We start from the raw sequence: 12,522 nt of genomic DNA, 5'->3' as shown, positions 1-12,522 counted from the left end.
CACCCCCCATTTTCCCCCTTTTTTTGGGGGGGGGGGAAAAGGGCGTCTTATAGTCGGGAAAATACGGTATATATTTGATAACTGTTTGGGAACCTCCTTGAGCACCTATTCCAGTAGTGCTAAAGGTATTTATTTCATAGTACTAATGATGTTGGGCTTGAGTGACACTGTTCTGTTATGTAAGTCTTGCAGCCAATCAGTGGCTATTGATGGACTGCAGCGCTTCCACCTCTCCCGGACATCAGATTTTCGTCTGAGGGAGGCATGAGCGAAGCAGTCCATTTGCGGTACCTGAATGGTTGCAGTACTCATGTGATATACAGTTACACTAGCGGAAGGGAGCCCCGTACCATCATCGCTAAATGGTGCGGGAGTAGAGTATACCTTATTATTTTAGTTAAGGTATTACAGCTTTTAAAAGGGGTAATCAGGGATACTCAGGATCTCATATTTAGGTTATACATAATGATTTTTATATGTAATTGTTCAAAATTCTGCATGCAAGATTGCACTATTTCTTCTCATGGCAATGCTTCACATCTTCAAAAACCATTCACATTGTTAATCGATGCAATTAAAGATTAGCAAAATACATCTGCCCATAACACTTACTGTTGTTTGTAGAGTCACAGTTAAACTGGCGGTGTCAATGATAACCACAGAAGAATTCACGCCAGCATGGTACAACGTTACAGAGCGGGGATACAGAAAGAATACGACAAGAAAGAAGACAAGAATGCAACAGGAAACGGCAAGAGCCACATATAACTTCCTGGAAATAAAGTTAAAAGCAAGAAAAGGGACCATTAGTTATCATTGACTTTCGCTGTAAAATTACACAGTATGCAAAACTAGTGGTGGCAGCAAGTAGACAAAAGAGTAACTTTAATCCAAAATTATACTAGTTATTTTGAGAGCTAAATCAGAAAAAAAAATAAATAAAAAATAAAAAAATTATATATATATATATATATATATATATATATATATATATATATATATATATAATACATATATATAATACATATATATAATACATATATATAATACATATACATATATGTGTATATATATATATATATATGTATATATATGTATATATATTACTTTAACCGCTCTCTGCCATCCAACGTACTCTTCCGTCCATGTGACCTGGAACTTACTTCCCATAGATGGAATAGTACGTCATCGCGATCGGCCGCGCACACGATCGCAGCATTTTGGAAGCCAACGCAGGGGCTGATAGCCCCTCTGCCCTTGCATTGGAGACCCCGCGGTGTGACACGGTGCCCCAATCGCTGTCATGGTAACCCAATGTAGTCATGACGACATCCGGGTTACCAGAGCTAAGAAACTTCCTGGTCATGCGCAGTGCATGATCAGGAAGTCTCAGTGTCAGTGCAGCGCTGACAGCTTCTATAGCATCTCAGAATCATCAGGATCCGTTGAAGCGTTCCAGAGTTATAACCTCATAAAGGGACAGTGGTTAGAATTGTAAAAATTGGCCCAGTCATTAATGTGCTAACCACCCTCGGGGGTAAAAGGGGTTAAATGGTTTGTCACAAACACATTAACTATCCTTGGTATGTAATAAGTGACTGATCCACAAGAGCAGGGTCCTGCATGCCCTGTTTAACCACTTCACCACCAAGTACGGTATGTTTTCATGATGAGTTTTGCAATTCCGACCAGGGTCACTTTATGTGGTTATAACTCTGGATTGCTTCAATGGAAGACTGATGGTGAGAATGTTTTTACGTGACATATTGTACTTTGTGATAGTGGTCAAATTTATTTGATTTGACTTGCGTTTGTGGGGGGGGGAAAAAAAGGATCTAAATTATTTTAATTTAAAATGTATCTAATTTATCTAAATATGTGGTGAGCACCTTGAACCCACAGATGTTTCACAGAATTCTTCAACTTTGATCAGTGAAAATGAGGAAAAAAAATTTCCCACAAAAATGTTGTGCAATTTTTCCTGATTACACAGATACCCTATATGTGGTCGAAAACGACTTTTGAAGTATAGCGCAAAGCTCAGAAGGGAAGAAGCACCATATTGTCACACAGGGAAATGGGTAAAAATGGCACCAAAATGTGTCCGACAATTTCTACTGAATCTAGATATACCTCATATGAGGCTGTACAGTACTGCTTAACCAAATGGCGAGACTCTGGAGGGACGGAACGCTATTTGCCTCCTGGAGCGCCAAGTGCTAGAAATGCAGAATCCCCCCCTCAAATGACTCCATTTTGGAAATGATACCCTTGGGAATTCATCTACAAGTGTAGAGATTGTTTTGATTTCATGGGTGTTTTCCAGAAATAAGCAGCAGATGTTGAGTAGTGAAAATTGCAAACTGCCATTGTAGTGCCCAGCACGTTGCAATGCCCAGTATGAGTATGTTGTAGTCACCAGTACGTTGCAGTGCCCAGCCATGCTTCTGGAGGCACGCACCCATAAATTAGGCAGGCTCTCATCGCTACAGAAATGTAAGACAAGTGGACGCGACATGTGGCTTAGGCACATTTAGGCTCAGAAGGGAGGCGGGATTTGGATTTGGGGGAGCAGAATTTGCTAGAGTTCTTTTGGATGGTGTGAGGACCCCTAGCGCTTTTCCAGAGCCTTTGTGCTACCAGTAACGTATTTCTGTTAACAGATGACAGATCTGAGTGGGGACTTGTTTTTTTTTTTTGTGGATTGAGTTGAAGCTTTTATTCGAAACGTTTTACATAACATTTGGGATCACATTTATTCTGCGCTGTACGCTGAGCACGTTGAGGTTTCCATCTAAAATCTCCAAGTGACATGATTTCTGGAAGGCAGAATGAACAACAAACAGCAATTCAGGATGTTTTTTTTTATTATATGCCATCTTGCGTGTGGTAAAATTGATAGGGCAGCTTTATTCTTTGGGAGATACCACGTTTTTGTGTTTTGGCCATTTTACACAAACTATTTTATAGAAAAAAATATATTTTTGTATTGTTTTATTCTGAGAGCTATAACTTATTTTTCCACTGATTGAGTTTTATGGTGGCTTGTATTTTGCGGGACAAGATGATGTTTTCAGCTATATCATTTTTATTTACATTTGTCTTTTTGATTGCATTTTATTCCACTTTTTGTTTGGTGGTATAAGGAAATAATAGTTTGTTGCCTCGTTTTTTTATATGGGTTTTTTTGTTTATTTTTTTCATAAAAACATTCATTTATATATACATTTATTATTTTGTGGGTTTTTTTTAAACATTTTACAATTTTTTTTCACTTTTTTTTTTTTTTTACTTAGTCCCTCTATAGGACTTGCACTTTTTTAACTCTGCTTCTGATCGTTTATAAAGCATAGCAATGCCCGAGCTTTGCTTTATAAGTTGTCAGTGCTGCACTCACCAACAAGCTTGATACACCAAGCTCTGAGCATAGTGTAACAGGTTTGCCATCTCTGATGACCCACATATCGTCATGACGACATGAGGTCACCATGGCAATGACAAGCCATGCGCAGGCCAAGGCGCTGATTTGAGGGCACAGGGGGCTCCCTCCCTTAGCCTTCCAAATGCTATGATCAATATTGATCGCAGCATTAAGCGGGTTAAACTGCAGGGAGTGGTGTCGACACTGCTCCTGGCAGTGAGTGCTGGGTGTCTGCTGTCAGAATCAGCTAACAACCGGAGGCAGTCACCCGTGCACAGCCTTCTGTGCACCAGTGATCGCCAGGATGTACATGTACTGCATTTGTCGGGAAGTACTTCCTGGCCATGAATTATATGTATATATAATGCAACTGTCGTGAAGGGGTTAAAGGGCATCTGTCAGTAGGATCAACCCTCCTAAGCCATCTATATTGACACGTATGTCATAGAAAGTTGAATAAAATGATACCTTGATATCTGAAATACAAATGTTTTAAGCCAGTTATTCTACTTTCACACTAGCGTCGTTCGACGCACGTCACAATGCGTCGTTTTGAAGAAAAAACGCATCCTGCAAAGTTGCCTGCAGAATGCGTTTTTTCTCCATAGACTTTCATTAGTGACGCATTGCGACGGATTGCCACATGTTGCATCTGTCGTGCGACGGATGCAACGTGTTTTTGCAGTCCGTCGGGACAAAAAAACGTTGCTTGCAACGTTTTTTTGTCCGTCGGGTCTGCTTTTTCCGACCGCGAATGCGCGGCCGGAACTCCGCCCCCTCCTCCCTGGACCTTACAATGGGGCAGCGGATGCGTTGTAAAACTGCATCCGCTGCCCCCATTGTGCTTTTACTTCACAGCATGCGTCGGTACGTCGGCCCGACGCACTGCGACGGGCCCGTACCGAAGCTAGTGTGAAAGTAGCCTTATCCACTTTTTTTTTTTTTAAAGTAAATTAGCTGTTAAAGGGAACCTGTCACCCCCAAAATGGAAGTTCAGGTAAGGCTACCGCCATCTGGGGCTTATCTACAGCATTCTGGAATGCTGTAGATAAGCCCCCGATGTAACCTGAAAGATGAGAAAAAAAGGTTAGATTATACTCACCTGGGCGGGCGGTCCGATCCGATGGGTGTCACGGTCCGGGGCCTCCCATCTTCTTTCCATGACGCCCTCTTCTTGTCTTCACGCTGCGGCTCCGGTGCAGGCGTACTTTGTCTGTCCTGTTGAGGGCAGCGCAAAGTACTGCAGTGCGCAGGCGCCGGGAAAGGTCAGAGAGGCCCAGCACCTGCGCACTGCAGTACTTTGCTCTGCACTCAACAGGACAGACAAAGTACGCCTGCACCAGAGCAGCAGTGTGAAGACAAGAAAAGGACGTCATCTGATGAAGATAGGAGGCGCAGGATCGCGACACCCATCGGACCAGAACGGGACCACCCCTGGGTGAGTATAATCTAACCTTTTTTTCTCATCTTTCAGGTTACATCCGGAGCTTATCTACAGCATTCCAGAATGCTGTAGATAAGCCTCTGATGCTGGAGGGCTTAGCTCACCTTCGATTTTGGGGGTGACAGGTTCCCTTTAAGATCTATGGGCCGGACACAGATCTCCCTGGGAATTAGCTTCCACAGCTTATCTTAAATGTAGGAGGGAGTTATCAGTATGAGACATTTAGATTAGGAGAGCACACTGTCAGTCATTACATGGCTCATACTAGTAACACCCTCTTTCATTTAAAATAAGCTCTGGAGGCAGATTGTCAGTGAGATCTCTGTTCGACCAATGGTTCTTAAAGTAGTTGTCTAGGCTTGGGCTTAAAACTTGTGAATCTTCACAGTGTGCGCTGTCAGAATTCTCCAGGGCTGATGGTCATGTGACCGCTGCAATGCGATTTGCATATATCTGAGAGCATTCAGACTAGACGTATCAGGTCTCATTCAATTCACTTGCATTGAAGGACGCCATGTAAATCTAGTCTGCGTGTGACCACATGCATGCAAATTGCCCACCCGCTGAGAGGATTCACAAGTCTGCAGTTACATAAAGTGACTGCAGACAAACCCCAAGCCTGTTCAACCCCTTTAACAGCTTATTTACATATTAAGAAAAACGTGTTGTGCATGTGCCCTGCTGCTTCATGCACGTTGTACGTAGACAGCTGAGGACTGTGCATGGCTAGCTTTTCCAATCCTTTACACTTTGGGCAGGATTCATCAAAGCTTCCATAACAGAAGTCTGGAGTAAAAGCTTTGAAAAGTTGCAAAATTTTAGCGCAACTGAGAGCTGCGCCTAAATTTTGCAATTTCTGGCATCTTCACGATACTTTCTCCCAGGTCTGCTGAAATGGATGGAGCTGGAGTAGGAAAAAGTTAACGCGGCTGCCACTCATCAAATGCATGACGAGCAGTGGTGTTCACTATGCCACAAATCTTACTCCAGCAGGGTCTGAAGTAAGATTTGTGGCAAAGCGCACACCACTCACCTGGCACACCGCTTCATGAAGAGGCATGCACCACTTCATACAGTAAATCAGGAGTATCCAACTCCAGCACTCCCCCTCATCAAGATTGGCATGAACAAAGCTGGTCTTGATGAAACGGGCCCTTTGAACGTAAAAGGAGTGCTCATTTGTAACCATCTCTTCATTCAAAAATGGTACAAGGAAGCACAATTCTTGTGATCGCAGCAGTCTTTGTAGTGGGATACCCAACGACGAGACAATTATTACCCATGTTCAATATTCGAAAACTCTGTTAGGTGAAATATTTCAAGAGGAGAAGAAAGAAGCAATGGCTGAACAACCCATATAAGAAATAAAAAAATATATATATATTTACGTTCTTCTTGGCTTTAAGCGCTGGTCACTGTATGGGATTAGAGCCACTAACTCCTTTTCCTGGCCTAAAGAGTAGAAGTCAGAGGAGTGTAAAAAATGAAACAAAATAACATATTACACTATTAAACAGTAGATCTCATTTATATTGGGTGTCTCCATATTCCATGACATATCTGAATTGTATCACTCGATGTACCTCTGGGTATCCTGCCTGTTCCTCTGCAGGTGGGGCAGGTGACTGTAGCCGACTCTTCTATGGAATTACAGGACGTGGAGGCATCATTGCTGTTAATACTGATGTAAGGTGGAGGACTCCCATATTCTTGGCCGTCCAACATAGGTTCTGTCTCTCTATTTTGTGAAGGCCTCAAAAGAGTCAGCACCTTTCGCATGATGTCATTGAAATTTTACCCCACCTACAGCCACAGAATGGACAGAAAATATACATTACTCTATTAGGCAAGTAGCTAGAAATACATGATTAAAGCAAGCAGGTCTGCACTATACTAAGTAGTTCTTATCCTAGACCTTCCTTGTGGATAACGTCTTATGAGAATGTCATAGTTGGCTAAGAAAACTAGATTCCTACAGGGCAAGAGCAAAGGTTATATCTCAGGAACAGAACACAGGAACAAACAAAAAAAGTAAAAAAAAAAGTCAGGTTCAGGAGAACAGAAATATAAACCAGGTGGAAAAAATATTTATTGCAAGTGATAAAGTGTTTTAAGTGTACATTCATCTTGGGGAAGGATTGGGGTCATATTTAATACAGAAAATGAGCCATCAAGGGATGATTTTGTACTAAAGAGTTAAGTTAACTGTTTGGCATATTAGGTAACTTTGAATACAAATAATTGTTTTGGGGCGAAATATGTAAGCTGCTTAACCAGTCATACAAGATCTATAGCCAAATATTAGGCATGTGACACTTACCAAGACTACGGTATATGTAGCTGAACAATAGGGAATATTAGGCTTGCAGTGAAAATCTGTGCAGGAGCGACAGTAAACTGATCTACATGGAAGAGTGTAAGTGGTCACAGCCTGCAACATGGGAAGCCAGGGAGAAAGAAGGGGTGAGCTGTAACCAGCATCATGGTTTATATACCTACAGCTTAGTAATAGTAGCCACAGCGGGCCATGTGTCCACCTACAGATCAAAGGAGCAAAGGTTTCAAATCACCGTATGAAGCAACCATAGCCATAATATAGTCTTTTGTCATTGATCATATCATTTATGGGGATCTAAAAATGACGGTCACCATTTTATCTCCTCACATAAACAGACATTTGTAAGTCATCCATACTGATAATAAAGAGAACACAGCTGAAAAATACACAACATTAACAAAGGAGTATAGGGAAGGAAGGAATCTGGTTTCTGCAGTGTCAGCTCTTCGCAGAAGTGCACCAAATTCAGCACACAACAGGAAGATACTGACACTTAGTCAGCAAGTTACCATACTCCTTTATTCAGGGGACACGAGATTAGAGAGGAGCTGTAATTTTCTCAAAAAACCGGGTTAAATACAATGTAAAAATCTCTCAGCTCCCCCACCCCCCGATTCTGGAGCGCTTTTCCATTTTGCGCTGCTACACTGTAGATATTCATATTTGTTTTTTTCTGGAGCGCAGTAAGTGAAATCTCTGCTTACAGACAACAGGGCGCTTTTTCTGTCTTTTCTAGGTGCATGCGCCTTCACCCCTCCTTCCCAGATGTTGCCAATCTCCGCTCGGCAGTGGATCTAGCAGTCTAAGAGCTCGTTCCCATTTGCGATGTAATCGAATGAGTGCAATCTACTATATAATTGTCGAAGGGTATGTTTCCACGTTCAGGAAACGCTGCGTGTTTGACACTGCATTGAGTCGCAGTGTCAAACACGCAGCGTCCAGATGTTACAGCATAGTGGAAGGGATTTTATGAAATCCCGTCTCCACTATGCGTGGTACCATGCATTGGGCGGCCCTGCGACTCCGGACATGCGGCGCATCTTTTTAGATCGCAGCATGTCCGTATACCTTGCGGTGACGCTGCGCTGCCGCAAGGTAAAACACATGGCCCTATATGTGGGGTGCGAAGATTCCGGATGTGTGCAATGAACACATCCGGCATCATCGCGTCTCCCGAAGGGGGCGGAGTGAGTTTTCCGCTCCGTCCAAAGCGCCGGCCATCCTGACCGTGGACACGTACCCTAAGGGTCACTTCCGTCTGTCTGTCTTTCATGGATATACATTGGTCGCGGCCTCTGTCTGTCATGGAAATCCAAGTCGCTGATTGGCAGTGGCAAAACGCCCACGAACAATCAGCGACGGGCACAGTCCAGCAGCAAAATGGCTGCGTTATATACTACATGGCTGCTATGTACTACGCGGGCAGTGTTATATACTATGTGGGCAATGTTATATACTATGTGGGCTGTGTTATATACTACGTGGGCAGTGTTATATACTATGTGGGCAATGCTATATACTACGTGGGCTGTGTTATATACTACGTGGGCAGTGTTATATACTATGTGGGCAATGCTATATACTGCGTGGGCTGCGTTATATACTACGTGGGCAGTGTTACATACTATGTGGGCAATGTTATATACTACGTGGGCTGTGTTATATACTACATGTCTGCTATATACTATGTGGGCAGTGTTATATACTATGTGGGCAATGTTATATACTGCGTGGACTGCGTTATATACTACATGGCTGCTATATACTACGTGGCCAGTGTTATATACTATGTGGGCAATGTTATATACTGCGTGGGCTGTGTTATATACTGTTTGGCCACTGTTATATACTGCGTGGCCTGTATTAATGCATCGGGTATTCAAGAATATGTCGTGGCCTGTGCTATATACTATGTGGCTGCTATATACATACATATTCTAGAATACCCGATGCGTTAGAATCGGGCCACCATCTAGTCTAATAATAATAATTAAAAAAATATACGGTATATAAAACATATGTACCTAGAGAAGAATGAAGAAATACACAGTTGGGCTGCAAAGCAGAGATTTTAGATATTCAGTTTTGTTTCTTCTGGAATGCACCATCTGCAGATATCAGCACATAAAGGAACAGAGAAGCAGAATCAAGGGAGATCAGGGATTTCTTTTTTTTCTTTTAAAGCATTTAACGCAACTTTTTTGCGCAAGTGACAAGTCCTGTTTCACTCCTTATCTGCTTAATGTCCAGGTGCAGGCCATGACCACTACACTAGCTCTATGTAGAGCCATAGCATACGGCAGGAAGTATATACAGGGACATGCAAACGTTCGGGTGTCACAGGACTGCACATGACAGCTCAGAGTCCTAGAAGAGAAGCCACAAAATAGACTGATAAGAAATCTTGTGCAAAAGCAGCATTTTTTAATTGTTGTTTGGTGGCACACAAAGGCTAGAGCTCCATAGGGAAACACGTGCGGCACAGTAAAATCACAGCCCTACATTGTCTCACACCTACAATCTAGCTTGGAATTTTTTTTGCTTATGGAATCATTGCGTTTGTAGTACAAGGTCTAGTAATACTGTGATTTCACTGTAATCCAGGTTGCAGTGCTGCTGTGGAGCTCTATCACAATGTCTCGTCTAGTCAAGTACCGCCTTATTAGGTTTCTGGATTTCCTTAGCATTACGCCACAGTCATACATCTGTGATTAAGCAATGTGCCATCAGTGTACGGTCCTCGTGTCCAATAGGTGTATTCACACATCCTCTAAAATTACAGATTCGAAAGCAAGATCCAGGTTGGATGGCTTTAGCACTTTTTGAAAGATTAAAAAGTTAAAGGGGTTGTCCGGTCTTAAATATCAGTCGGCAATCACCGTGACCTGGGAGTCATGCCCGCCGTGAGGCTACGTTCCTACGATGAGCTCTTCATGATGCAGAATTTCTGCATTTATTAATTTGGGTTACTTTCAATTTTGTGGGCGTTTCTTTAACATGGGTTTTTAGTCTATTCTTGGTGTTATGTCATGCTTTAAATAAAGCTGCTGTGCCTCATACTTCCTGGTATTTGGCTTTGACAAGCGATTTTCTAATGGGTTTCCACTGAGGGAACACACTAAAAACACATGTGTTTTTAACCTGCTGATTTTCCGCATCTAATGAAAGTCTATGGGGAGAATCTACACAAGACTCAGCGTACCCGCAAAGAGAAATTGACATGTTGTGGATTTGAAACTCGCACCCGCAGGTCAGTTTATGCTGAGTGTATTAAAAACAAACAAAAAAAAACAAAACAAGCAGTGGGCACAGATTTCTATAAATCTCATACACTTTGTGCCTTTTGTGCTTACAATTCCAGCAGTCTCAAAAGTGCACTAAAAGCTCATCATGAGAATGTAGCTCGAGGGTTCTCTGGTGGTGGGAGCAGGCGGTCATGCCATATACATACTACTGGCCACATTCCAACTAGACGTGCCTCACTGAATGCACGTGTACTGAGTGGGGCCAGAAACAGTCCAATCTGAATGTGGCCGGATAGTACGCAGTGGCCTGTGGTAGTATGACCGGCCGCTTCTGGCGCTGAAGAACCCGCAGTGCCTCATGTTTTTTTATGTGTAGCAATATGGTAGTTAATATAGCGATAATGAATAGCATGTCAGTGTGCGGACATAGTGTATGTATAGGGTTTTCATAATACTGCCCTAGTATAATAGTGATATCATCTGAAGCCTTCAAGCCCCAGTATAAAGCCGCTCACATTCTCACCCCCAACATGTGGCATTAATACTACAGGGGATCACTAATATGGCAGCGATCACGTTGTGAAGGCGGCGGACGGCAGCGATCGCGTTGTGAAGGCGGCGGACGGCAGCGATCGCGTTGTGAAGGCGGCGGACGGCAGCGATCGCGTTGTGAAGGCGGCAGATGGCAGCGATCGCGTTGTGAAGGCGGCAAACGGCAGCGATCGTGTTGTAAATGCGGCAGATGGCAGCGATCGCGTTGTGAAGGCGGCAAACGGCAGCGATCGCGTTGTAAATGCGGCAGATGGCAGCGATCGCGTTGTGAAGGCGGCGGACGGCAGCGATCACGTTGTAAATGTGGCAGACGGCAGCAATCGCGTTGTGAAGGCGGCGGACGGCAGCGATCACGTTGTAAATGCGGCAGACATCGCGTCGTGAAGGCGGCGGAGGGCAGCGATCACGTCGTGAAGGCGGCGGACGGCAGCGATCACGTTGTGAAGGCGGCGGATGGCAGCGATCATGTTGTGAAGGCGGCGGAGGGCAGCGATCACGTTGTGAAGGCAGCAGACGGCAGCGATCGCGTCGTGAAGGCGGCGGATGGCAGCGATCACGTCGTGAAGGCGGCGGACGGCAGCGATCACGTCGTGAAGGCGGCGGACGGCAGCGATCATGTTGTGAAGGCGGCGGAGGGCAGCGATCATGTTGTGAAGGTGGCGGAGGGCAGCGATCACGTTGTGAAGGCAGCAGACGGCAGCGATCGCGTTGTGAAGGCGGCGGACGGCAGCGATCACGTTGTGAAGGCGGCGGATGGCAGTGTCCCTTCCTCTACACACTCATACAATCCATAACTGCTATAGCGGCACTGTGTTGTGGTAATGGAGTCCTGTACAACAAATTATGGAGCAGACCCCAAGTCCGCAGATATATCACACTCAATGGAGCAGACTGCACACAAGGGTGTGAAGTTACAGAAGTTTCTGTGACTAAAGCCTTGCAGTGTCAGTGAGGACAGCCATCTTCTCCCCACTTTCCTGGCCTCTGTACAGCACACAGCTGACCCTTACCCCAGACCCCACAAAGACGTGTCCGCCTGAAGTGCTGCTGTTTCTGCTCCGCTGCACTACAGTCGCCTCCACCTGCAGCGCCTGATATCCTGGTGTGGGGCGTGCAGGCGGTAATGGCCTCCCTCCTCTTTAGCACCGACAGGACGCGGGAAGGTAAGGGGCCAGTCAGCCATTAGTACATACACACCGTGCGCACTGTACCTGCAGTGTCCGGACAGCGGCCGCCGCACTCACAGAGCTGACACTTCCGTGCTGACACGCCCCCTGGAGGCGGGGCCGAGTATGGGCTGTGTGACGGAGCGCGGCTCTGAGGGGGAAGCGCGGACTGAATTCTGCCATATGTATGACTACTGCTCTGGATTCTCTGCAGAAAATAAACATTAGAATTAGTCATAATACTATTAATAGTTTATTGTCCTATCCTTTTATGCTCTATTTGTGGCACAAGCCTCTGTGAGCTACACTTAGCAGTAGGGTTGAGCGAAACGGGTCGAACATTTTCAAAAGTCGCC

At 44.5% G+C, this 12,522-nt stretch overlaps 1 protein-coding gene across 4 annotated transcripts in view; it reads right to left on the bottom strand.

Moving 5' to 3' along the window:
* TMEM106A (transmembrane protein 106A) overlaps window positions 1-12,322 on the bottom strand; it is a 34,807-nt gene extending 22,485 nt beyond the window's left edge. The window contains exons 1-5 of one of the 4 annotated variants that reach the window (XM_069751865.1): window positions 12,011-12,242; window positions 9,228-9,311; window positions 6,449-6,668; window positions 6,254-6,317; window positions 613-772 (exon numbers count right to left, since the gene is read on the bottom strand). In XM_069751865.1, the coding sequence (XP_069607966.1) occupies window positions 613-772; window positions 6,254-6,317; window positions 6,449-6,644 (420 nt within the window). In that variant the 5' untranslated portion in view covers window positions 6,645-6,668; window positions 9,228-9,311; window positions 12,011-12,242. Of the gene's footprint in view, window positions 1-612; window positions 773-6,253; window positions 6,318-6,448; window positions 6,669-9,227; window positions 9,312-12,010 lie in introns of all 4 variants that reach the window. The other 3 variants (XM_069751864.1, XM_069751866.1, XM_069751867.1) reach the window with 3 other exon arrangements.
* Window positions 12,323-12,522: the final 200 nt, after the last annotated feature.

This window comes from Ranitomeya imitator, chromosome 2 (assembly GCF_032444005.1).
Source record: "Ranitomeya imitator isolate aRanImi1 chromosome 2, aRanImi1.pri, whole genome shotgun sequence".
NCBI lineage: Eukaryota > Metazoa > Chordata > Amphibia > Anura > Dendrobatidae > Ranitomeya > Ranitomeya imitator.
This window is presented reverse-complemented; position numbering and strand designations above follow the sequence as displayed.